At 45.6% G+C, this 27345-nt stretch overlaps 1 protein-coding gene across 6 annotated transcripts in view; it reads right to left on the bottom strand.

The window, feature by feature from the left end:
* The window catches only part of LOC138527632 (uncharacterized), a 370769-nt gene that overhangs the window by 327383 nt on the left and 16041 nt on the right, over positions 1-27345 (bottom strand). For all 6 annotated transcript variants that reach the window (XM_069638969.1, XM_069638970.1, XM_069638966.1 and 3 more), the window contains exon 3: positions 19597-19700. In XM_069638969.1, the coding sequence (XP_069495070.1) occupies positions 19597-19671 (75 nt within the window). In that variant the 5' untranslated portion in view covers positions 19672-19700. The remainder of the gene's footprint in view (positions 1-19596; positions 19701-27345) is intronic.

Consider the following 27345-nt stretch of genomic DNA (forward strand, 5'->3'; position numbering starts at 1 on the left):
AACCAGAGCCAACAAATTAATTCATCCATGCAAGAGAAGCAATCCAGGGAAAAAGCCCACAATCCTCACAAAAATAGGAAATCCAAACAAGGCCAAGGAACCAACACCAGCAAGAATATCCCAGTAACCAAGTCCATGTAAGAATAGCCAGGAGTCCAAATTGCCAGCACAAAACAAGAGACAGGATCAGGGTGACAATGCAAGCTGCTTGCAGATTACTTACAGCCAATCAGTAGCAGGCAGGCTTTTTAGCCGGCCCCAACACCGAAAGGCCCTCATCAAAGGCCCTGTCTGATCCTGTCTGGGTCAAGGAGGGCTCGGAGGGTACCCTTTTTGGTCCCCTTCTTCAAACAATGAAGCAGCCTCCTGATGTACAGCCTGCAACCCCACAAATTTCGGCCCCTTCACCTTACGCTCTCTGTAGATATACCAGTGAATGGTGACTGAACATTTTCACTGCCTCCTCCACTAACAACTTTGAACTAAAACTATGCCTACCTCACTCTGCCTTCCTTGCCTCACATATTCTACTCCTTCTTTCACTGCATCTATTCACCCCATTTTGAACTGCATTTTCTGTCTTTTTTTAATAGAATTTAGCTGTGTTTTTTTTCAACATATTTGCACCCCATTTTGCACTGCATTTTGTGTCCTTTTTGTATTTACTAGGCCGCCTGGTGAGTTTATTCTAGAACTGTGCTGTGCAGCCACTCTATCCTTCAACTATCCTCTGCCGCTCCTATGGCACTCACCATCTCCCCTATCTTCTCTAACTGTTACACTATCACCTATAATCCCTCTCTCACGAAGTCTGGGAGGTAAAAGCATACAAAAGGCATCCTGACCACAAACCCTGGCATACCCATTGCACACACTTATGTCAACACAACTTCCAGACAGGTCTTCACTGATATCCTCTTCTCTGTCCCCTCCTCAGATCTATGGACTCCTCATATAATCTCTACACTCTTGCCTTACACATCCTTTCCCATTAATGGTGGCACCAAATGGGAAGTCCTCTTGGCAGGCTTTGCATCATCCCGGTGCATCATTAATGTCTATCACACTGGTACTATCTTGGTTCGGAGTCCTCAACCCAACCTCCTTCTCTTTTACCGGCACCTGACGTCCCTTCTCAACTTCCTTCCCACACCTGCTACTTCTTCCTCCACTCTCTCTGTCCCCTCCCATCCGACTGCTGTACCACGCCCCTATACCACTCTCAGGAAAACCTTCAAAGATGGAGATCTATTGCATCTTGCCCAACTCAATGCTCGTTCTGCCATCAAATACTCTGCAACTATCTGCCTCCTTCTTAAAGACATTGACCTCAATATCCTTGCTCTTACTGAAACGTGGTTCAATGCCAGCTCAGTCACTGCTTTTGACTCCCTTCTCCCCGATGGCTATCACATCAACTACAAGCTTTGCCCTGGTGGTGGAGATGCGCTGATCTTTCCTGAGTGGGTCCCTTCTTCCCTCATTCCCACGCATGCCTGCTCCTCCTTTGAGAACTTTGTCTGTAAGCTGCTCATCTCTACTTCCTCCTCTGTGACCATCGCCATTATTTACAGGCCTCCTGGCTCTCCCACCCTGTTCCTCTCCGAATGGGCTGATTTCTCCTTGCAACCTATTCTAAACTTCTTCTTGTGGGTGATTTCAACATCCACCTTACCTCCTCAATCACAGCATCCACTCTCTTCCGTGACCTCTGCACCTCACTCTCCCTCCTCATCCTCCCCTCTGGTCCTACATACTCGATACTCGGCTGGACACACTCTTGATGCCTTAATTCACACTGATCTTTCACTCTCCTCTCCACTGATCACCCCACTCTCTTCTCTCCTCTCTCCTGGGTCCTCTCAGCCCTCTGACCGCTCCTCCTCCAACCCTGCCAAGCTTGCTCGTGAACACCGATGTCCGATGATACAAGTGTCCGCTGTTGCCTTCACATCTACCTTCATCCCCCCTCTCTACCAACTACAGACTCTTCTCACAACCTCCATCTTGCCATTACTAATACCCTTGACATTCTTGCCCAGTTATGAGGATCCGCCTGAAACATGTCTCCAAACTTAACACCTGGTATGACTCTGAACCTGCAGCCCTGAAACGCAAATGCAGAGCTCTGGAATGGAAGTGGCAGACCTCAACCTCTGACAAACTGGCCTGTCGCCTGCTCCAAAGGCAATACAGACTCTCTATCTGTGCCAAGAAAATGGCCTACATCCAGGCTCGCGTCTCTGGTGCATCTAACAACATGGCTGAACTCTTTCAAATCTGCAGGGAACTATCCAACCCTTCTGCAGTCTCCTCCCCACCTCTACCCTACCAGGCCCTCTGCAATGCACTGGCCTCACACTTCACTGCTAAAACGTCAGGACATCCTGAGCACCCTTGCGTCCCTCCCCTCCTCCCCTTCCCCACCCCCTTGCCTCCTATGTCCTCCCATCCCCCCTGCCTTTATCTCCTCCATCTCTTCTGTCACACCTGATTAGGTCACTAGAGTTGTCTGCTCCATGAAGGCCTCCTCCAAACAGGTCTCCCCCTGCTCCTCCAGAACCATTAAGGACAACATTGGCTCTCTTGCCCGTGCACTTGCGTATTTCTGCAACCACTCTTTTGCTATGGGATCTTTCCCCTCCTCCCTTAAGCACTACCTTGTGTGCCCCTTCCTGATAAAACCGCCTGCAGACCCGTCTGGGCGAGCCAATTACCGCCCCATATCTATCACCTCCTTCCTTGGGAAACTCTTGGAGAAACTGGCCTTCCCCCAATTTACACCGCACACTGAACTTGTTTGCTGACTCCGCAACCATCAATCTGGATTCCGAACATCCAGAGGCACGGAAACTGCTCTCCTGAACACCTGTGAGGAACTGCTTGCATCTCTTGACTCAAACTCTCCAGCTGTTCTCATTTTACTTGATCTCTCCTCTGCATTTGATATGGTCAACCACTCCATCCACATAAAACGGCAAGACGATACCCTAGGTATCTCCAAGCGGGCACTGGATTGGCTGACCTCCTTCCTCAGTGACCGTCCGTCCCAGGTCATTCTGGGATCTTTCTACTCCCCCATCTCTATCTCCACCTGCGGCATAACCCAGGGCACCAACCTTTCTCCTTGGCTTTTTAACAACTATCTTGCCCGCTTGCACACATCATTTCATCCTTCTCCCCAAACTCTCAGTGTTATGCAGATGACACACAACTCTTCTTCAAACTTCCCTCCAATCCTCTTCTCACTTCAACTATGATTCCTAACTGTCTATCTGCCATCCAGTCCTGGTGTACTTACAATGATCTCTGCCTCAATGCCAGGAAGACTGAAATTCTTCGGTTCCATGTGTTAATATTCCCGCAAAAATATCGCCATACAAAAATATTGCCATATTTTTGCGGCGATATTAAGGCATGGAACCTTCAGGGGACACCCCTGCAACCCCTGTACTATTTTAAAAGGACCGGGGGATACCCCCGCAACCCCCACTCCCAAAAAACCCTGATATTATCCCCACTAAAAATATCGCCTTTGGCCATTCCCGATGACCATATATACGGCGATATTTTTGGTGGGGATCATATTACCTGATACCAATTCTTCCTATCGGGACTCGAGCTCCCTCTTTCTCGCCCTCACTCTGGCCATCCTCCATGGGCTATCCCCCCACTTCTTCATCTGAAGCCAGAAACCTTAGAATCATCTTCGACCCCTCTCTCTCCTTCATCCCTCACATGCAGGACTTTGCCAAGAAGTCTGACTTTCAACATCACCTCCTCAAATTAATTCTTGCTTTTCTCACCTTCCTGCCGAAGCTCAATGTCTCTAGAGCTCTGGTTCTCTCTAGGCTAGACTACTGTAATAGCTTCTTCCTTAATCTACCCTCTTCCTCTCTACGACCCCTCCAGCTAATCCAGAATAGGGCTGTGAGACCTATCCTTGGCCTCAAGCCCAGGGACCGCATCTCTGCAGTGCTAAAAACTCTACACTAGCTCCCGGTTGCTGCAAGGATCAAATTCAAATCCCTCTGCATCATCCACGAGGCTGTCTGGGGTCAGGGACCACGCTATCTGCAACTTGCTCTCACTACATACTCTCCCTCCAGATCCTTATGCTCCTCCGGCACCAACTCTCTGCGTGTTAAATGATTTGCTAAACTGCGAGTTGGTGGCCGATCTCTTTCCTCAGCAGGTCCTCTCCTATTGAACAGCCTCACCCTCCCTCTACGTCTTGAGCCGGACCTCCTCAAGTTCCGGAAGCTCCTCAAGACTTTCCTTTACACTTCCTCCTTCCCTTCCTCCTTCCTCTGTTAAACCTCACAGCTCCTGAGATTGGTGACCAGGGTCGTTCTGTGTCCTCCTGGGTCCTGGTTTTCCACACCTAATCACCTTCAGTCTCTGCACCTCCTAGCACTTTGCCTTGGCACTCACAGGCCTGTGCCACCACAGGCTTGCACTTACCTATTTATTGGTGGTATACCATTCCACCCTGGCACTTAAAGCTGCTCACTCCCTAGCACTTCTCACTTGATACAACTAGCACTTACCTCCTTCTCCCCCAACCCTTCTCTGTTTCTGCACTTGCACATTCTGAATGCTCACAAGGCCTAGTAGGTCTGCCTCTATCTTACAGTGTTACATCTCATTTTACTCCCATGTTCCCTCCCTGTTGCCCTGTGGGCACTTTGAAACACTATTTACTTGTATAAGTGCCTTACAAATGCACAGCAAATAAGTAAATAAAATAAAATTCCTTTGATGTGCATCGAATGCTGAGGTTACCAGCATTTTAATGCTGCAACTATCGTCGCCTGCGTGATCCGTAACTGGATTGGCTGAGCATCGCGGAACGTGCCAACGTCATCAGTACTATGATCTGTATGACGGACATGGTGCCTGGACTGCCGGGACGCGTAGTGTACAGCACATCCCGAGTCCCCCAGGCACCATGGCAACGTACAGCTCTGCCATCCCCGCCAACACATAAGGTACGAGCAGCAACGGCGTGCAGTGACAGGATAGAGGGGACAGTAGAGTTAAGAGTTTCAGTGAAAGAGGAAAAGAAAAAGAAAATCTGTGAGCGTCTGCATAGAAATCACATTAAAGATTGAAAGAAGATAAAAGGGCCGATTTAGTCAAGTCAAGTCAAAACGGCTTTTATTCGACAAATTAGTCATTTGCCATAAATACACATATTGGGAGCATGAAAATACAAAGCTGTTAAAACATATACAAACATAGTTCATTAACATCAAAGTATAAATAGCAAATATAAAACGTTTTTTACCCAAAAATATGTTCTAAAATCATGTGCTCAGTGCGATCCACCTCAGGTCAATCATTTTTGGAATATTGGTTAGTGACCTCATGGGATACTTGCAGGATAGAAAATACTTTGGTATAATATCGCCGAATTTCCATTTTATATCCTTTTTGCCCTTATGCACCAAGCCTGTGCTAGGTAACTTGCTACACAGTACACCACTTTCATTTCGTCACAGGTTTCAAAACGTTTGAGCGCAGGGCTTGTGTAACGTATACCATATGTGTTACATAGTTTTTTTAAATATACAACGTGCTACACAGTAGTCGTGGCAAAAAAAGAAGAAATGGAGTAGAGTTTCTTTAACAGAACCACAGACTGGACATGTGTCAGTTCCTTCAGGGGACCGATTTTTTGTTCGATGTGCTGGTTCAATTATGACAATCTGAACCTAAGATTGAGGCTATGTACTAGTGGGAGCCTGACTTGATCAAGATATTTTTCAAACCTCATAGATGATTTATGTGACAAATAAACAATACCTGAAGTAACACTCACATAGTCATTGATTAGCTCAGCCTCAATCGTTCTTCGGGAAATGTTTTTTATTTTAGATATGTCACCCTGTGTGATTCCCTGGGGATTCTGTCAGAGATCTCCCAATTCCATTCGCGCCAGCATGTATTTGACATGCCGGAACCATGGCAGCGATCTACCACCCTCTGCCTTTAAGATGTGGGCTTTGACTTCCCGATGTATATGTAATTCAAGGACCGACCACAGTCTCAACCAGAGGAGGACCGTTTTGAATAGGGCCTCTTTCTAAATTGGTCTTAGGCCCAATTCAATGTAAATGGGGGTGGTGGCATGATTTGGGCAATCCTAATAATTATTTCAAGAAGGATCCTTCGGCCAACCCCAGTTTATTGGTATCTGAATGGCCCCAAATTTCAAACCCATACATTGCTGTAGACTTAGCTTGGGCTGAAAACATTTTGATAGCAGGTGAAATGGGGCCTTGGCCATGGGAATAAAAAAATCTCAATATGCCTCCCCCTTATTTTCCCATTGACAAACTGGATTTGGACAACTGGGAAGGCCAGTTACCTTGATTGTTAAATCTCAACCCTAGATAGTCGTATTGTTGCACCTGCTCAAGAATGGTTTTATTAATTGCCAATCTAAATTTGACATATTTACTGAATTTGGGCCGAAAAACCAGTGACTTGCTTTTTGCCATATTAATGTCAAGTTGGAGTTCCAGGCCCGTTCCCGCAAAGGCCTCCAACGTAGTCGTGAGGCCCTTGGCAGATGTTGACAAAAGAACTGCATCATCTGCAAAAAGGAGGATTGGACATGCCTCTTGACCTAATTTTGAGCATTCTTGTCTTTCCAACTTGACATGCCGGATCACCTTGTCAATATAAATCAAAAAGAGCAGTGGGCCAGGATACACCCTTACCTTACGCCTCTGGATACTTTAAACGGCTCTGTAAGCCACCTCCTACACCCCACCATACCGAGGCAGTGTTTTTGGAGTAGAGTTGGGTGATTATCTGTAAGAGTCCTGCTAGTACCCCCCTTTTAGATAATGTTGTACACAGTAATGGCCTTGACACTCTATCAAAAGCAGTCTTGAGATCGACAAAGACAGATTACACCTTCATCTTTTCCAGGACCGCATATTTCTGCGTAATTTGGTGGAGACGAAAAACCTGTTCTAAGGTGCCTATCATTGGCAAAAACAGAGCTTGCAGATGGTCTATCACATTAGCCTCAGAGGCCCACTCATGCAAATATGTATGAATGGCTTTTGCAAATACTTTCCCGACTCCATCAAGTAGGGAAATTGGCCTGTAATTGGCTATGTCATCCCTCTCCCTTCTTATATATTGGGATGATTGTTGCCTTTTGCCAGGAGGGAGGTTCCCTGTTCAATTTGATGCTAGTGTTAAAATGAAGCCATAGTGTGTGCGTGCACCCATACCAATGATTCACCTTTCATTCGGTCAATGGGCATTAAATTAGGGCCTGCAGCATTCCCCCATTTCTGGGAAGATATGGCATTACATATCTCCCACAGCTCTAGTTGCATTGGTTCAATGATATTTCCACCCTCCTGGATTTGATGGATGGTAACTTGCTCATGTAACAGATCTCTTGTTCCATAAAGCTCTTGAAAATGGTTTCCAGGAACCAGGGTTATCTCTGTCACCACTCCCCAAACATGCCCTAGTGAGCTCCCATTACTATCCTCCAGAAAGTGTGGAAATCTCCACATTGGGAAGCTTCCTGCATTTTATCCCATTCATGCCGTACATAGACCTCTTTTTAATTTAACCATATTTTTGTAATATGCCCTAGATGCTCTCAGCTCTGTTTTATCTGGGCTTTGGCGTTTTTTAGGCAATTCAATTTATCAGATTTTGCCAGTCTACACTCCTCATCAAACCATGGATGAGATTTTATTGCAGGTTTTTTTATTCTTTTACTTGGTTTTGTGACGTAGGGTTCAATATTTTGGACAATTTTATTATATAAGAAAGTGTCTGGGTCCCCGGGTGCTGTCAATGAAAGGTGTTCTATTTGGGGCAAGATGCCATCGTAGATATAAGTTTCACTTGGTCCAGATCAAGATCTGTCCATTTTATATGCTGTTTAGATTGACCCTGGATATAAATAACCTGGCTTGGGGGGCTACAGTGATCTTTCTCATGGCCTCCCATATTTGATAGTTTCAGGGACAACGGCTTATGGTCGCTCCCACATGTACTCAAGTCTTCAAAGTCTTTTGTTTTGCCCCATAGTTCCATTAATAAAAAGATATGATCAATGTAGGAGGTGCCGTTAGGGACATCAAAGGTTGGTTTTGGCAGTTGATATTTTTTAAACCGGCCATTGCTTGCCCTAAGCCCCAAGCCTAACATCTTGGTGGCATGAATGAGGGCCATCGGATGGGTATAGTCTCGCTTCAATGGATAGCAGGCCACTCACCAGCCATTCTTTTTTTAGGAAGACCACAATCTTGTGGTCATCACTTTTATGGGAACTTTGCCTGACATACTTCATTATATCACATCTTATGACAGTTTTACAGCTTCTCGTTCATCTGAAGTAATGGTCACCTTATTTATGAGAACTACTTGTGTTTTGTAGACCCCAACTGTCATTTTCCCCACATTATGCAGAGTTATTGATGGGCCTATCTGTTGGCCCCTTGCGCCATGTGACTTTGGTGGATACGCAGGTGGTCCCCTACCCTGGCTATAGCAGTACTTCCCCCCCATCTTGTGTCCTAGTGTAATGGTTAGGTTCTGAGATCCAGGGAGGTGTACTTGTGGAGCGTTTCTTGTTAAAAGTCAGTGGGTAGCCCAGCCCGGGGCCCATGGTCCCTCCCCTCTCCTCCCTCGGCCCTCGTGGCATGCCACTTGCCTCATTCGAAGGGCCATTCGGAAAATGGGGCCCCCTCACCCATACCCCATGGTCCCCTAGCTTCCCCCTATGCTCACTACTCTCTCCCTTATTGTGTTTAACAATAGTATGGCTGTGGACTGTTGAGCAAAAGCTTGGCTGTGTATTTTTATACATTTTGTCAAATGTGGGATTCATAATTGGCAGGGGCCCTGTCGGGGGGGATATTCTCAGCCTTTCTTTAATAAATGCTATTTGGCCACAAGCAAATTGAACTGTTCCTTACAGAATGTTTCCAATTTACGACACCTATGTTCGATAAGGCCACAGACTTCCCCTCGGTGGTCCACCGGGCTATCTTCCTGACCCGAGTCTGGGGAGTCATAGGGAGCAATTCCCTCCATTTGCCTTCCTACATCTGTTCCCATACTCAGACGGGCCATCATGCCCTGCGCCTTACTCTGGATGCCTTTGGGGTTTTTATCTTTGGCACCAGGGGTGATATTGTTCTTCCCTTTCATGGGTTGCTCAATCGCCAGGACCTGGAATCAATTTGAGGTGGGGTCCGTAACTTCTGTCCCCACTTTCCTTTATTCCAGGTTGTGGGTGTTATCTCCCCCCCCTCCCTTTCCATGTTGGTGATCAGAGTTACCACCTGTATCTCTTGTGGCAATGGGACTAGATAGTATTAAGAGGTCGTTGTTGGTTGTGTGTAATTCAATAACTTGTGCACCCACATCCCCTTGCACGATAATGGGGAGGGCATAGTTTTTATCCCCCCTCGTTCCCCTCATAGGGACCTATTTCATATACGCCCATATGATCTTTTAATTTCCCCCGTTGTCTGAACAGGTGAGATTGGGCTTGCCTTGTATGTTTTAATATGGGCGCTATACTTTCTGTCAGTATTTCAATATCCTCCATAGCCAATGTACAATTTGGAGCTGCCATGGGTTTCCTATGCAGGTGGTCTTTTAATTTCTTGTTAGCAGGGTTTTCAATATCATTCAGGAGACCCTTTATTTCCGTTATCAGAATATTAATGTCATCCAAGGGTTTGAGCAATGTGTAGGCCCTCTTACAGTTCCCCCCAGACGAAATGGGTTGTGCTGCCTTGTGTTTTGACATATTGGAGAGATGTAACGTGTTAAAGTGAGTGTGTGCACAAAATTAAATGCAGAGACATAACAATCAAAAATAATACACAGTAATATAAAACCTTTTAAAATCCTTGTTAAAATCTTGGTTAAGACATGCTCGCCAATTTAAAAAGCCTGCAATGTTAAAATATTATCAATTTAAGGCTTATCCCTAAAATTATTAGGAACTTTTAAGTACAGTGTGAAGTATAAAAATACAGGTGGGAACTGGTGCGGACAAATATAGGTTGTGGCCCTGTTTTTCTACAAGTCTTTGGGAACCCCAGAAAGTTTTTTGTCAATGGGTCCGATGGGCTTGGGAGGGTGATAAATCCAGGATCCGAGCCGGTTCCAATATGTGGCTAAAATAAACCCTGCTAGAGCTTTAGTTCAATGGTTTTTACAGACCCCCAGTTGCCCCCCACAGCAGGGCAATTGGCGGGCAGGGAACGCCTTGACAGCTTAAGGAGCTGCCAGAGTCCGACTCTCCGGCCCTGCACCGCCTGTGGAGCTCAGGGCTATAAGCCTGTTAGCTAATCAGCGGTCCTGTGTTTTTCAGGCGTGTCGATCAGTCGTGACAACCAATATGCTCACCTGTGTTGTGCTACAAGTTGATCTCCCTTGAAAGAGCTGGACAAAAGCAGGGGCTCACCAGAACTAAGACAAGCTGGTAGCGGTGAAATAGAGGTCTGAATGCATAAGGCCAGAGAACATAAATACGAGGCTTTCGGAGCACTCCAGGCTGCCTTCTACCACCTTCTGCCACTGGTCGGTGGCAAACTGTGACGCCCTTTGTCGCGTTGATCACACAAACCGCAGAATCCACAACCCGCTATTGGCCACGGGAGACCCCAGGAGCACACCTCAACCTGGGATTTAGCCAAAAGTAGTTCGATATCTCAGAGGCTCACTGTGGGTGTCACACCAGTCAAAGGTTTTAGATTCCCCAGGTCTCTGTCAATCAGGGTTTTCTGCGGCCAACAAAAGTTGCAGGGCGACCCTCGAGTGAGCAATGCTTGCAGCCCGTTTGTTGGTAGATAGTGGGATTCTTGTCACAGTATAATAGTCACACCATAACCCAGACAGGACGAAAAATATCAGGGGGTGGCGGGAGCAGTGGTGGCAATACTAACGGCTGTTGCAGCGACTCCGGGATGGAAATAACACATATGGCACACCAGGTGCTGAGGATAACTAGCAATGCTAGATAGCTGGGTAAAAGGTTACCTTCCTAAGGTTACCTTCCTAATTCCCACATTGGACGCTGTGTCTTACCGGACTCTCCAGACCGCAGTCCACAGACCTGCATGGACTGCAGGGACTGTTCTTTTGCCGTCTTTTGCGGCAGCTTCGCTGCAAGAGTGGTTTATGAATGAATGCAAATGCAAAGCAGGTATGGGAGCTCAGTCCTTCCTCTTCCTCCTCCTCATCACTCACAGGGACTGTCGTTTGCTGCGGCTTCGCCACAAGGGTAGTTTATGAATGAATGCAAACACAAAGCAGGTGTGGGAGCTTCTCTTCCTCCTTCCCAGCAGTCCCAGGGACGGCAGTGGCTGTCCTTTGCCGTTCTTCCGATTTAGAAACAGTTGTGGGGATGGTCCTTTAATCACCTTAAGCAAAACAGGCCCACCACTTAAGAAGCGAGTACACGGTTATACATAAAGCAAGTTTATTGTACAAAGGCTCCGGGAAGTGGTTAGATGGTGTTTCAGGACCAAACTAACCCACGTCTCAACAATACAACATCAGTTGGCAGTTTATATACCTTTTGCAACAATTTAAAACACTCTGATATACATTTATTACCATCCACCCCCAAGTATGATTGCACAAAACCTCCTCAAAGAAATCCCATCTTTTGCAAATTCTTCCATTTTCATTGGCCAGCGTTATCTTCATTATTATCTTTAGATCATATTCAAAACACACCTCTTCTAGGGATTTGTCCGCAGTTGGTCATGACGTTGGTGCATGGTTAAACATTAGTAGTGAAAACATAATTAATTGCTAGCAATAATAGGCCTAAGGCCTTTAACTTTAAATATGATTGCACATGGTCCTGCTGATGCATTTTGGCAAATAGAAGAAGGCCTGCATATACAGGATTTTCTTTGAACTATAGATTGTAATCTCCATTCCACAGACTCCTGGCTCCTTAAAAGAAGACCTTCTAATTAATGCAGCCACATGCAAACTCTAATGAACTGGAAAAACACTTAACTGTCAGACCCTGGCCTCTGACATTATGTTTATTACCACCAAACAAATGACTGATCCCCTCTAACTAGTTTAATACAAAGGGCAAGATAACATCTGTTCCCATGCAAGGACTGTGAACCTTGCGCTGTTCGTATTACCTTATTACTAGGTAACCAATTCTCTTTTCCGTCAAGAATGTCTGTGCTATTTAGAATGCATGTGTAACAACTAACTGTGGAGAAAAGCACCCCATTGTATGGATTTGTGTTTATGTTGCATTTGCAGTTTTAATATTGTATCTTTCTACGTGCATGAAGATCTAATATGCATACATTCTAAATACTTGTTATACTAGAAGTAACATATAATTAACGCCATTCGATTCATATGAATTTGCAACACTATCCCAGTTTGCTGCCACCCCCTCCCGTCATCAGTATGGTGACATGAGCAACATGAATCCCTCGTAATGAAGGGGACCCTCCTTCACCACCCCAACACAGTATAGAGAGAGAAGAGAAGTGGGCCAAATACGAGCCTTGGGGGACACCATGTTGAAGGGAACCGGGGAAGAAGTTTGGCCAGCTCATGAGGAAAAGTTCAATCAGAAAGATTAGAACAAAACCAGTACAGTATAAGACCAAGAAAAACCAGTAGAGGTGAAGGAAGAAAGAAGAGTAGGGCGTTATACTGTGTTGGAAACATGCAGAAGAGAAGTTTCAGTGGAGGGTAAGTGGGGTCCCATGATGACGAGGGCAGGTGAGAAGATGAAGACCAACTGGAGAAGGTACGTGCAGTACGGATAGAAGGCTGACTTGAACTTAAGCGTGCGTTCCCGGCATCCTGATTGGCTGCACCATTCTGCAGGTGCTAATATGTAAATACACTTGTACACCTTTCCCTTCCAAATACATCTGTTACTTAAATGTATGATGTGAAAGTCAGGGTTTAACTGAGCATTGCCCAATTTGATGCCATCTCTTGTGGAGTTTTGCAACTAGTTCATATTCATAGTATCTGCATGTCACCTGTTCTAATTATACACTGCAAGATCTGAACACACCTCAATGGAGTTTGTATTGAATTAATTTATGATGAGTGTTTTGCATGACCTGAGTGGATGATAGTCAACAGATTATGAATCCTTTATCAAAACAACAGTGACACTGAACACTATGAACAGAGAATTAGTGAATGCAGCTATTATATTCTCTTTGGGATATTGTAGCCTTCTGTTTTATTAATTCTGCAATGTTAAGTCTGCATTACAGGTAATGCGGTTGAATAAGAACTATAGAAACAATAATCATTTCACTTGTAATGCCATGGGTAACTTTCATTGTGATCTTCCAGTGGTGGTGCAGCACTTCAGGTGGGGATGAGTCAAAAGGTTTCAGAAAGATCAGTCCCAAGACAAGTGAACCAACGCCAGCGCTCAGAACCTAAAAGGAAATCCAGCTGGAAGCGGCTGAATACTTGCATAGCTGCCTTGGCAGCTTTTGGACCTCTTTTAGTGAATTAAGAGAAAAGGTCACATGCAGTTCACAGGGACGTCATTTCACCAAAATGCCAGGGGTAGCGGAAGTGACAACACACGGTTGTCAGGATCCATCCCTGGAAACTGTGGCATAAGTGGAAGATATCGTCACGGAGAACCCTCAATTAGCAGGCTAGTCCTCATCCAACATGGCTGACATTGTTATTTAAGCAAGCCCTGCCCACTTTCCTGCGCGTTGTATCTGTGTTGTTCGCCTTGATACTAGTGCTCGGCTAAACCTCCGTTTGGCTTCTCCTGTGCCTCTTGCAGTGTATTTCCTTCCCGCTTGTCTATCCCAGCCTTCACCCTTAGTATTCCACGGCTCTCTGCCGTTTCTTATTCTCATACCATAATCACAGTGTCCTGTACTCACTCCGGATTGCTAACATCCACTCCAGCCTTTGAAGAGTCTATTTCCAAGATCCACCTCCTCAAGACTCCACAGGGTTTTTTGCCGTCCATCGGTCTTTTCTCTGTCGCTGGGGCTTGGCTCCTCTGGGCCCCCCCAAGATAGGTTCCACCTCCTGTCGAAGTGGCCTACGAGGGAGCCAGGCCCTATTTACATGACAGGAAGTCCAGAGACAAGCCCGCAAAGGAAGATACAAGGACTCTCCGAAAGCATTCCAAGCACCCCAAGGACAAACAAGAGGAAGCTACAGGTGAGGAGCAGGGTGGTGAAAGGGAACAGTCTGACAACAGCCTTTGACCTCTGATGACATCACAGGAAGTGATGTCATTTGACCCCGCCCCAATGATATCACAGGAAGCGATGGAATACGACGTTTCACCCCTTGACAAAACAGGTAGTTGCATCACATAGCATTGTTCCTAAGTATACTTCGAAAAATATGGTTATCATATCACTATAATGTGATATACATTTCATACAAGAATGGATAACCATATGTATCATTAATATCAGTGTGTATAAGCCCATATTACCAAATTACTGTGAATGCAAGCAGACGTCCATGGCCAAATGATAATGATGTGTTATTATATAGCACTTACGCTTAAGTGATTTATATAGAACAAATATACAAGTCAAGTCAAACAACTTTATTCGGCCGAAATAGACACTAATACATAATAACAAAAACACAGCAAAGAGGGGACAACTGAGAATTGCAAAAGACTGCCCCCCTAATGATGGCCCCCAAATGGATTAGTAAACCAGTGGTCAGGTCCCGCCCATCCCTAACCTCTGGTAGTTCCTAGACCGCCTCAGACCCAAGGTGGTCAGGTTTGCCCCTGAGAGGAGCTTGTTGCCAGCGGTGTCCACGGTGTGCCACACGTGGGAGTGAAGGGGAGATGAACAGGCTTTGATGCCACTTTTCCATGACTGCCCGTGGCCATTACACTTTTCCAAGACGGCCCTTGCCATTTGGCTGTCCCCAAAGACTAATTTAACAGTATCCAACTTTCCTGAGGAGTTGGGCAGTCTGATACACTCCAACAAAGAGCCCCCGGACACAAACCCACATTCCACCACTGTCGGCAGCCAATGAAGACATTTGTTCCGAAAGGCATCCCTTGGTTCTCTTGAATCAATGGATAGTTTTGGGACACCATGGAGGAACACCCCATAGCTACTGAAACCTTTACGTAAATGGTGCCCAGACGGAGGCTTAAACAGGCCAGGGATTGGGGCACCGGCCTCCCTCCCCACTGAGCGTGAAGGGCCATGGGCTCTCCTAACGGGTTTCCGCAATGGTGAGGGCTCGGTCCCCAAGTCTGTACATCCGGTGCACTCGCTGGTCTCCCTTCGTTCGGGGGATGCTGGGGAGACGGCCGCCTCTGGTCGGCTCCTCAAAGAAGGGGGAGGCCTAGCCACATAGGCATGGGGCAGTCCAGGGTACGAGGAGTGTGTTCCTTTTACAAAGCCAAGAGTCGGTCGCCCTGGGCCGACCCCTGAAGAACCCATTCTTTCCCTTCCCACACCTCCTTCTCCATTGTTCCCCAACAATCCCTTAATCAGGACAAGAAGAAGGTTTTTGACTTCAGCCAGCTCAGGGAGCAGGAGGTGACAGGGACAGCTTAGCGGCTTGGTGGAGTCGATGGAAGGTGGAACTGAAGAGGAGTGTTCCACTTTATTGGGGGGTTTGGGAGACCGAAGAGGGCTAAGACAAAACAAAGAGCTAACCCCGAGCATATGCTGGCTCCCAAGGCTGGATGGAAAGCTGGACTTCACCTCCAGGCCCGGCCCCAAACCATCAACACCCACACCTCCGACATCCAGAGTCATGGGCACGGGAGGCAGACATGAGTATACTTTGGGTAGAACGGGTGTCGGGTGCAGTACTTGGGTATCAGGACCTGGGCCAGAAGTTGGATGAAGGGGGGCCAGTTCCAGAAAGGGGGTGCTGCGTGGGGCCAAGGGTGGGACCAGCAGGTTCAGCGGCACAGTGGGAGGACCACCAGTAGGACCACTGGTCAGCTTCAATATGCCCATTGAGATTCTCTCACAGCCATTAGCCAGGTTATTCAGAAGATCAGCAGAGGTCACACACTCAAAGCCCCCACCGGGAGTAAGCAGGTTCATGGGAAAAGCAGATCCCTCCCAGGCGGGACATGCCAAGCTGATGTTTGAGGGAGGGAGCACCATGGTGCCGCAAGACACAGGGGGCCGAGATAAGGGGCCTGCCAACAGGCTGTAAATAGGGGCATGTAAAGGTATAGGCTCCCCAGAGGCTCCTTCTAAGACGTTCTTTATCCCACAGGCAGTGGCCAAAGGTGCTCCACTCCCACAGAGGCTCCCGTTACACGTTCCGTTTCCCTGCGCAGCCCCCAGAGCCGTGCACAGCAAGCCCCTTTTCATTATTCTTCCCACAATAGGTTTGCGATCTGCCTGAGGGACCGGGGTTCCTTGAAGTTTCGAAAGAAGGGTGGATTGCAGCAGATGGTGGGGGGAGAAAGGGGAAGAGATTTCTCCTTCGTCCGAGGCTCCTAGGGTGGGATCCCTAGGAGGGCCAACCATCATGTGAATTGGATAGTGGAAAGCCCTGTGCGACCACTCCGAGAAGAACAGAAAGGTTCCAAGAGTTTCGGGGCACTCAAAGATTGTTTCGTTGTTGTGCAACTCCCCCAACACTGAGGCTCACCTAAGGCTCACCCCAACAGCAGACTCACCACAAAATCAAGTCCAATCCAATCCAGGCCAGTCCAGTGGGTCAGGTCCCCCGCAGAGCCGCTAACACCCCCAGCGGGCGGCCAACACCCTGCGCCCTTTCCCCGCGGGCTTCACCCGTTCAGGCTAGGGTCCGCGGCGGATATGGATAGGGGGCGCGTGGCCAGGAATACGGTGTCCCTCCTGGGACAGTGGATACAGCAGCGGGCCGCCAACACCCTGCAACTTTTCCCCGCGGGTTTCACCCATTCGGGCTAGGGTCCGCGGCGGATATGGGTAAGGGGGCGTGGCCAGGACACGGTGTCCCTCCTGGGACAGTGGATGCAGCAGCGGGCTGCCAACACCCCGCGCCCTTTCCCCGCGGGCTTCACCCGTTCGAGCTAGGGTTCGCCGCGGATATGGATAAGGGTGGCGTGGCCAGGAATACGGCGTCCCTCCTGGGACAGTGGATGCAGCAGGGGGCCGCCAACACCCCGCACCCTTTCCCCGTGGGCTTCACCCATTCGGGCTAGGGTCCGCGGCGGATATGGGTAAGGGAGGCGTGGCCAGGAATACGGTGTCCCTCCTGGGACAGTGGATGCAGCAGTGGACCGCCAACAATCCGCGCCCTTTCCCCGCGGGCTTCCTGAAAGCCAGCCACTCCAGAAGCAAAGAGCCACATGGTGCTGGCCACAGCCCAGGAGGTTGCATTAAAAAAAAAAAAAAAAAACTTTTTTTTTTAAGGGTAACAAGGGAGACCACAGGGGTAGCAAGGGAGACCTCAGGTGTTGCAGTTGCGACCCCTACATGACATTTCTGGCAGTTCATGCAACGAGTCAGGGAGGCAAGGACCTAAACAACATGTCGATTTATATGAGGAGTGAGGGACAGGTTACTCTTCATTTTGTCAACAACGGTCTTCTTCATGTTATTCTTTATGCTCAAATGCTATAAAATATGATTTTATGTAAATGAATGGTTGAATAAAAACCATGGCTGAAATATGCTTCATGTATAGCTGGTAAATTGTGTCTAGTGCTCCCCGAAAAAACGGTTTAGTAGCTGAACCTCATTTTGGTGGTTTGCTAAGAACCTAATCCTAAATAGACAAGAACACTCCTAGTGAAAACAAAAATAACCATATGCTAACAAGTGGCTGAACATAGAATACTGATTCATACATGCATTCAAATGTAATTAAAAGCTGAAAGGGGGGCTGCCACTTTAGCTAGCTCAACAAAGACGGAACCTTGTAGATCTCTGCCTCGTGCTGGGGTGGGTGGGGAGGAAAGAGGCAAGGTTATAGACACTGATCTTAGTCAAATAGGGCAATGTAACAGATTGCAACCTTCACAAACCGGTATTAGCATAATTGGCCTAAAAACATTTGATTGAATTCTTTTTGCCTTTTTTGAGTTAACTTTAATTAAATATATATATGGGGGTGGGTAAGGGTATAGATTAGGTTGAGGGGAAGTGGGGGGTCTCCCCACATTTTAGACCGAAAAAAGGTCAAATAAATTTGATCAAATGTGGTTAGGTCAAATAGACCGAAACCCACAAAACAGTAACAAAACAGGAACACATGGGTAAATTGTAGGGAGGGAATTAGGGCAAGGGACGTGTAGATAGGAAGCCCATGTCTGTTCTTCTGGTCTCAAATTTTTGTAGTTGCATGAATAATTGCCAGTGCACTTGTCATCTTGCTCAAGTCTTCTAAATGTTAAGGTGAAAGTGAATGAGAAGGCAGACAAAGGACATATTGTGGCTCATTAACAGTTTGGCGGTAAGCACAATTATCACCACTTTTACCACACCGCTGAATTAAGGGTCCCAGAAAATGGGTGATCATTCCACAAGTGGAATTTCTGCTGATTTGGCTGGCAGAAATGGTCATTCCATCATAAATTTGTGATTTTATTGTTCTAAGGTGATTTTTGCCGCTAATTCTATCAGACGGAATTACCGTTACTGCCGATGGCTTGTGAACACACCCGTCAACCTGTAATGTGGAGATAATTCCACCAGACAACACGCGGTAATGATAATTCTTACCAGTGGAATTACAGCCGTACTCTTTGCTGGACTAGTAATGAGGCCCACAGAATCATACAAGTGCCCTCACCACTCAAAAAAGGGAACAAAGATATAACTGGATAACTGATGATGATTCTGCAAAGCTTACCACATGTGGGAAGGACAGCATAGCTGCATAGACCCTCTAATCAGCATCCACTGTTGATCTTTCGAAATTATATATTGTAATGCCTAAATCTAATGTTATATTATGTTGTGTTAATGGCATTTCTATAGCTCTTATGGCTCATGGAAGCTAAAGCACTGAGGACTCTGCAGGCATTTCAATGAGGTAATGCATATTAGGCACCTAGGAAGGGAGAGCAAGGACATTGTTAAAAGAGCCCTTAGCATGAAGAACACAGGAGAAAAGATAGGTTTGAAGTGTTTTCCAAACAAAGTCAGATCAGGAAATGTGTTCCGATTATGTGGAAGACTGATCGAATGATTCCAAATTAAGCAGGAAGTCCTGTCCAGTAGAGGGTCAAAGAAAGCACCTAAGGAGAGATGTATTGATCTTTAAAGTATAGGAAAATCTGTCTTATCAATAGAAAAGCGAGAAGAGCAATGATCAATTTATTTTAGATTAGAATTTGTGCCATTTATTGTGAGTTCTGTCTGGGTCGCTGTTAAAGTTTAGCCAATTACCACTGTTGGTAAAATCAGCACTAGTCCGAGAGGTGCCTTTTCTAATAGTACTTACATTTATTATTTTACATATATGTTTGTACCTTGTAACTCTTGGATTTAATATTCTTAGGAAAGATTATAGAAATTAAATGTGGACAAGCAATATGCACACTGTACAAGTCATTTGATATTTCACAATCTTGTATTCTTGCATGCCATAATTGAACCATACCTTTGAATTCAAGAATGTTTTGAAGCATAAACTGAGGTCTTCTTCCCCACTAGAGTACAGGGGGTCATCAGTCATTGGCGTGATGCTGTATTGGTTTCATATATCTGTGAAAGCGAAACAAACATAAACACATATTCATATAAGGTATTTCGTAACTAACAATGTTTGTGTCCTGACATGTATTTAATTTTCAAATGAACAGCAAACTCTTCAGATTACCCAATGAATTCAAGTAATACTGATAAGGGTCATGAAAGAATAGTGCTTCCCGCATCCCTGCAGAGACATCTATGATTTTGGATAAATTGGAGCAAACCTTCAAAAAGCCCCGGGTGTGAGAGATTGCAAAGAACAGCATGTGGCCCTGTGCATGTACTTCTCCTGTTAATCCCAGAACTGCAAAGCACCACAAGAACAGAAAAGGGCACATAGAAAAAGCCCCTCTCTTTGCTGGTGCAGTCTTTCTCTGATCTAGCACTAGCAACCAACAGACTAATAGTGACCCATGCTTGAGGATCCAAAATGGTTGTCCCCAGGCTATAGGGAATCAGCAGCTTGTTGGGAAAAAGCTGCCTTTATTCTCAAATCCTTCTAAAGGTCCAAGGGAGAGAAGAGACAATCAAAGCCCTAACTAGTATCTGGAGGGATTCAGACTTCATTAAAATGCCAGGGCAATAAGGAAATTAAAAAAAGCACACTGGCACAGTTTGGCCTTTGTTATGAGTATTACGGGTTTTCTAGTTTAAAAATATGCATCTTGTAATAATGATAGTGCATACAGAGTTGCAAGTGCTTCAACATGATTATAGGGTCCTTGCCGGTGCTGTGAAGATGGTTATTAACACAGGAGGACAATGTCAGAAATCAACATGCGGTGCTGCGAAAAGACTATTACTGCATGCACAAGTACTGTTACAGCATTTCAGTGAAACAGGAAGCGGTGCAGTTGCCATTTTGGAGACCATGACCTGTTTCAAATTGCACCATTGAAGCAGACATTCACAGAAAATGATCAGCAGGAGGTTCTTAAGCTGCTAGTGGTCATGGTTTCCAGCTGAAAATATATGTAGTGCTTTCACCAAAGCATTGCACAATATATATGACCTACAGTAAGTTCAAATATGTCTGTAACTTTATATAAATTATGGCAAGGAGGAAAGTTGTAAAACATTAAAATCAAAGCGAAATAGGTAAAGAGTAGGAGAAGACCTCATCTGAAGAGATACATAATTCCAGTGCTTAGGTGAAAGGAGTGAGAAGGAATTGAAACAAGATGGTGCACAAGGAGGTTTGGGAACAACAGGTAAAAAGTGTGTTTGAGAATGTAGAGAATGAGTTGCACCGTATAACGAAACCAGGATAGATAGGAAGGTGCCAAGCCATAAACACCTTTAAATATAAAGAAGGTGAAAAAGAAGACGACATTTGAAAGGAAGCCAAGAAATAGAACTAAGTGAAGGGGAAATGGAGGAACAAGGACAAAGACAGAAGAGAGTGCAGATTGATGAATTATAAATATAACAAAGGAGCAAGTTGATAGGCAGGCAGACCAATTAAGAGAGCAGGGCAATAATTAAGATGTGAGAAGACCAGTGTGGACATGAGAAGTTTAGCCGCATGGAAAGAAAGAAAGAAATGAACGTGTCTTCAGAATATTGTACAATTGGTGAAGACTTGTACGGGCAATGTTGGTGATATGCAGGGGAAAAGAAAGCGAGGAGTCAAAAATGACTCCTACATTTTGTGCAGAAGAAGAAAAAGGTAGAGTGAGGGGTAAATAAAAAGAGGAGCAGGGACTCATTTCACCAAAATGCCAGGGCTAGCAGAAGTGACATCACACGACCCTTGAACTCTGAAGACATCACGAGAAGTTATGTCATTTGACCACGCCCCAAAGGGGCATCATGGGCTGCGATGGAACACAACCTTTCACCCCTTGACAAAACAGGAAGTGGCATCACATAGCATTGTTCCTAAGTACACTATGAAAAATATGGTTACGCTATCTCTGTAATGTGATTTACATTTCATACAAGAATGGATCACCATATGTATTGTTAATATCAGTGTGTATAGGCCCATATGACTAAATTACTGTGAATGCAACTAGACGTCGAAGGCCATTTGATTATGATGCGTTATTATATAGCACTTACGATGAAGCGCTTTATATAGAACAAATAACATGCAATATCGCCCAACCTATGTTGTTACTCATTTATCGACCTCAGAAGGATAAAAGGTTGAGTTGTGCTTCCCAGGATTTGAAACTGCAACCTGCAGATCACACACAGATCGCAACAGTGAGCACTCAACCCACTGAGCTATCTTACCGGCTATAGTAAAATTAGCAATTACATGTCTGAATGTTCTCAAAGTCAGAAAGCAAATTACACTCTGTAGTGGATACCATTAAACTGGTAACTGAGCTTTAACAGCAGGCCAGTGCATCTGCAGGTCTGGTGCAAATTCGACCACATTTCAAGCCTGCGTGGATCTACTTTTCAGGCTTCAGGGGTTGGCAACATGCTTACCATTGAGAGTGTTCATAAGACTGTATTAAAGAATTTAGATTAGCTGGGCGGATGCAGCGCACTCACACGGCATCCCATACTCTGGTCACTCTTTACTTGATACATGCAAACAAACATCCTGAACAGCATGTCAGGAAGATAGGAAATATAGACACCTGACAACAAAGCATTCATTGTGGCACAATTAAATCAAGGGCCACTTTATGTGCTATGGTCAAACATTTCTATAATGTAAACAAGCTTTTAGGCACAAGGATTTTGTCAAGTGACCGAGGACACAAAGATGGAATGTCTTGTGATGATTGTAACAAAGAAAACAGCAGGAAAAAAACATACTATAACTGCAACTTGCGAAAAGCAAAATACGTAGTCCGAAATGGATTTGTATTCTACTCTAAATGCTTTTTGGAAGTTTTTGTCTGCATTGTGAATATGAGGTGTTTAAGAACACACGTGGTGCTGGACTCCCTTGCAGCTGGTTTTCTCCCAAGGCATCAACACTTCTTTTCTTTTCCTTTAAATTGTCAATCGCTACTTTCGTTCAACACAGTTCGGTTTCTTATTGGCTTCCCCTTTGACTCACCGGCTGTGATGAACTGCTTAGCTTTTCTTTTTGCTGGAGTCAAGGACAGTAGCACAGTAGCAGGCGTGTCTCTCCCTTGCCTAGTTATCCATTTAGGAGGGCCCCGTGTACTGTTCACATCTGCTGAAACACAAGTTAGCTATTGTTTGCGGTCTTACAATTCCTTGCACAGAGGTTTCATGGGTCTGGCTTGGAAAGGGCAAGGTCGCTTCTCTCCTTATCGCCCCTTGAGTTCTCACCGCTTTTTGCCTCCTCTTGAGCTGCTGTGCTTGGATAGCTATGTTGTTGTGCATTCAGTCTTACTCGTAATGTGCTCTCGTGCTCCACCTTTTATCCCAGTGGGGAAGAAAAAGGTCCATCAGGTGTGTGTGATTCTGGTCAATTTCCTGACTTTGCCCAACCCTTGTATTGGGACATGTCAGGTAAACGGCTCTGTTGTTAGCCTGTTGTCTTTCGTGGTGTGTGAAAATATTTGTGTCGGAAATGGGCGGGAATAGTGTTTCTGGATATTCTACGTGGTAGGATGGGGAAAAGATGTTGAAAGAAGGGGATACCGCTCTCACCCATTGATGTCCCCCTTCGACTCCCCGAGAACCTCCTGTCCAAGTGATCCTCCCTTACTGGTCCAACCCCAGGAACTGGATCCAATAGCAATGGCCGTGACCTGGCTACCTGAATGACAGATCTCTAGTGACTAGTTAGGGAGAGAACTTCAGGTTTCTCACACTTCTTTCTGATTTAGGGTCACTTGTGGAACCCTGTTTTTTTAAGAGGCCTGAACAAGAAAGACATAATTTAGAGGAGAGGACGATGGTCAACAGTTTTGAATGCAGCTAAAAGATGAGGTTGAATCAGTATTGAAGCTTGCTAAGAATGATGGTCCCAGAGAAGCGAGTTTGATACACAAAGAAAGGCCTTTCTATAAAGTGAAGGCAAAGAAACCCAGACTGAGTACAAGAGAGAAGAGAGTGATGGTCAAGATAGGTTGCAACTTGGGTGTATAAGGATTTTAGACAGAGCTCTCCCTCAACAAACAATCATAGCCCTAGAGAAACGGTGACATAAAGAACTTAACCCTATATGCCTCACCAACCTCAAATCACTGCACCAACCATACGATTCTGATTACTGAGGCGAAAATGTGTATTACTCCCCCACCATTGAAGCGGCCTCTAACAGGAGCAAAGCCCTCCTTGAAGTATTAAAGCATTGTACCAAGCCGCCACTTAACCCCGAGTTACCAGCAATTCAGGAAAAATCAGATGGAATCAGCAAATGTTTTATCAGAAAAATAAACATGATCCGAATGACCGTTGAATACACCACCCACACCGTTAGCGTTCCGGCATGCACACTGCCCCTGTGGACCAAATTCTCTCCTCTCTCACCCTCTCTCCCCTGATCTCCTAAAAACGATTGTTCCCCTCAAACCTACTTCTTACTCCGACGATATCCACCCAGCCTCCATCATTAAGCAATTGACGGGCCTAGCGCTCAACGCGCTGCTCAGCTTCCTTAATGTCTTCCTCACAGAAGTTAATTCCCGGACACCCTTAACACTGGTCTCATACAATCTCTTTTGAAGAAACCAACCTTAGCTACAGACAACCTGGCTAACTACCGGCCCACTCTAACCTCTGTTTTTTTTAGAAAAATCTCAGAAAAGTACTTGCCTCACAACTACTCGCCAGAATCAAAGAGCTTCACCTCCTAAATGATTATCAGTCAGGGTTCCGCTCAAAATGTTGCATTTAGACAGCCACCATCCAGGTGGTGTATGGTGGATGGTGGATAAGCTGATGACTCATGCCTCCTTATCCTCTCTGACCTCTCGGCTGCATTCGACACCTTTGACCACCACATCCTCCTCTCCCTCCTAGCTCGCAGGATGGGATTCTCTGGCACTGTCTTGTATTGATTTACCTCCCATTTCTCGGGCTGACACCAAGTAGTCCAGATGAACTTGTTGCTTTGTGATCGACTCCAGGTTACCTGCAGAGCCCCCAAGGCTCCCTCCTCTCACCAATCCGATTTTAATCTTTACATAGAGCCTTTGGACAGTCTCCTCAAAGATCTCAATATAGCCATCCGCCAATATGTGGACGATACTCAGTTGGACATGAGAGTACATAGCGTGCAGGATATTATTCATCTCTGCGATTGCCTAGCCATCATCCAATCCTGGATTACCTCAAACTAAACCCATCCAAGACTGAATTCATCTTCATGGGTCTGCCCCAGCCTGCTAAACAACTGGTCCAGTAATGGGTCAAGGATATGCGCCTAGAAGGATTTGATCCACAACTCTTGGACCCAGCTAAATCCTTAGGCTTCACCATTGACAGCCGCCTGCCTTCCAGAAACACATAGCCAAAAAGGCCCAAACAGCTTGGCTCTGAATCTCCACCCTTCGCAAAATCAAACGCTACATCCCTCTGCAGGACCTACAGACTGTAATGCAGGCCCTTGTGGTCTCACACATCGATGGGTGAAATGCCCTCCTGACAGGGTTCCCAGCTGCTCACTTGACTCCCCTAAAAGCAGCCCACCATGCTGCAACCGTGTTATAATGGGTGCACAGAAATGTGACCGAATCGCCCCAGTGCTACGGAAACTACATTGGCATCCTCTCCAGGCCAGGATACTCTTCAAGACTTCATGTATCATCTAAAAAGCAGTCACAAGTAGCACACCAGCATACCTGGCGGTTAAGCTCAACATATCTGGTTGCACCCGCTCCTTGCACAGCAAATTGAGAAACTGGCTTGCATCCCAACTTATCTGCAAAGAGAGGAACCGCAAAAAATCCTTCTCTTGTCACGCACACAGCCTCTGGAAACTGATCCCGGTGTCGGCTTGGAATGCAAATCTCTCAAAGCATGGCTTTTTTCAACAACACCTGAGCAAGGACTAATTCCAATGGATACACATACCAATGCACAGACCTCAACTCACAGTACTGCACTACTGTTAAAAGATGCCAGCCCAAATGCTGGCTACCCACACTCTGTACAGCGCTATTCTGCTCTCAATCTAATTTCCTGCCTGAAATAATAACATAAAAATCTAAATAAATACGATGTAAGTCTTTACTAATGATGATAGAAAGGAATAGGATGAAGGAAAAGGACTAAATTGAAGCAAAATAACTATGATAGAGGAGCAGGATGAAGGACTAGGAAAATATTATAAGTACTAGGACAGTGATGACTAGGACGATGGAGGACTAAGATGATAGAGGACTCGGGAGAAGAACTAAGATGAAGGACCAAGACTAGGACAAAGGACTAAGACAAATGAGAAGGATGAGGATGAAGGAAGAAAAAAGGAAGGAGAAGTGGTGGAATGAAGAAAAAAGATGAAGGTCCAAGAAGCATGAGAAGGACTAGGATGAAGGACTACAAATAGGAGGAAGAAATAGGATGGAGAGGGACTGGAATGGAGTAAGGAAAAGGACTAGGATGTAGGAGAGGGATGAGGATGAAGGGCAAATGAATTAGGACAAAGGATGATGAATGAAGGATAAGGGCGAAGGATGAAGGGGAAGAAAATGGCCTATGGGGGAGGACTAGGACTAGGATGAAGGACTAAGATGAAGGGAAAGCACCAGGATAAAGGAGACGTGTTAGGATGAAATAGAGGGATTAGGATGAAGGAGGACTAGGATGAAGTAGAAAACATATGATTAATGACTATGTCAAAGGATGAGGGAAAGGAATATGACACAGGAGTATGATGAAGGAAAAGGACTATTAAGAAGGAGAAAGTAGAAGATGACATTTTTCAGTGGTAGGGCAATACATTTTCCTACGAATGAGTATGTGTCCACGAGCATAGTGTGGTGTGCAAACCAACCTCTGGGGGTTCAGAGGGTTCTCCCAGAACATTTTTAGTTGTGTGTGGTAACACATGGAAATCAAATAGCTGGCAAGCCAACAGCACCGAACACTTTCCGACACATTTCCATGATTCATCTGCCCACTATATAGGCCTACAGCTGCCACTAAAAGCATGTTTGTGATGCAGGTGCCCACAACATATGAAACAAATGCCTCTGCTGTTCACTGTGCTTGCCATTAATGCCATCGTAAACGGCTTTCATAACATTGGTACCCACAGTATGTCATATTCACCAATTTAAATAATGTTCATGGCACTGATGTCCGCAATATGCATCGTAATATAACAGTTTAATGATGGTGTGGTGTCCACACTATATCTCATCATTGCAATTGTAAAAATGTAAAGGAACCTGGTCTTCAAGAGGACATACAACCCTGCATCCTTATATATATTTCCTTATATATATTATATGTATGTTATTATTACTTTATTTGTACTATCTGTACAGTTCCATTAGGCTACAGAAATAACAACAGTTAAGTATGATGGGAACAATCATTGGCCCATCCACACCCATGACAGCTCACTCCCTAACTGACATCCAACGGCCCACCCACTCAGCACTTATCCAACATTCCACACCAAGGTTCCATGCATGCCTTGCAGCACACCAAGCACAAGCTTACATACCAGACAGAAAGACTACCACACCTCTTCCTCTGTACAATGATAGAAGAAACAAAGGCAAAGGAATACAGAAACAAAACCACAAGACTAGACAGTCATGCA

The sequence above is a fragment of the Ambystoma mexicanum genome, chromosome 14 (genome assembly GCF_040938575.1).
Source record: "Ambystoma mexicanum isolate Mex_15411 chromosome 14, UKY_AmexF1_1, whole genome shotgun sequence".
Classification (NCBI taxonomy): Eukaryota; Metazoa; Chordata; class Amphibia; order Caudata; family Ambystomatidae; genus Ambystoma; species Ambystoma mexicanum.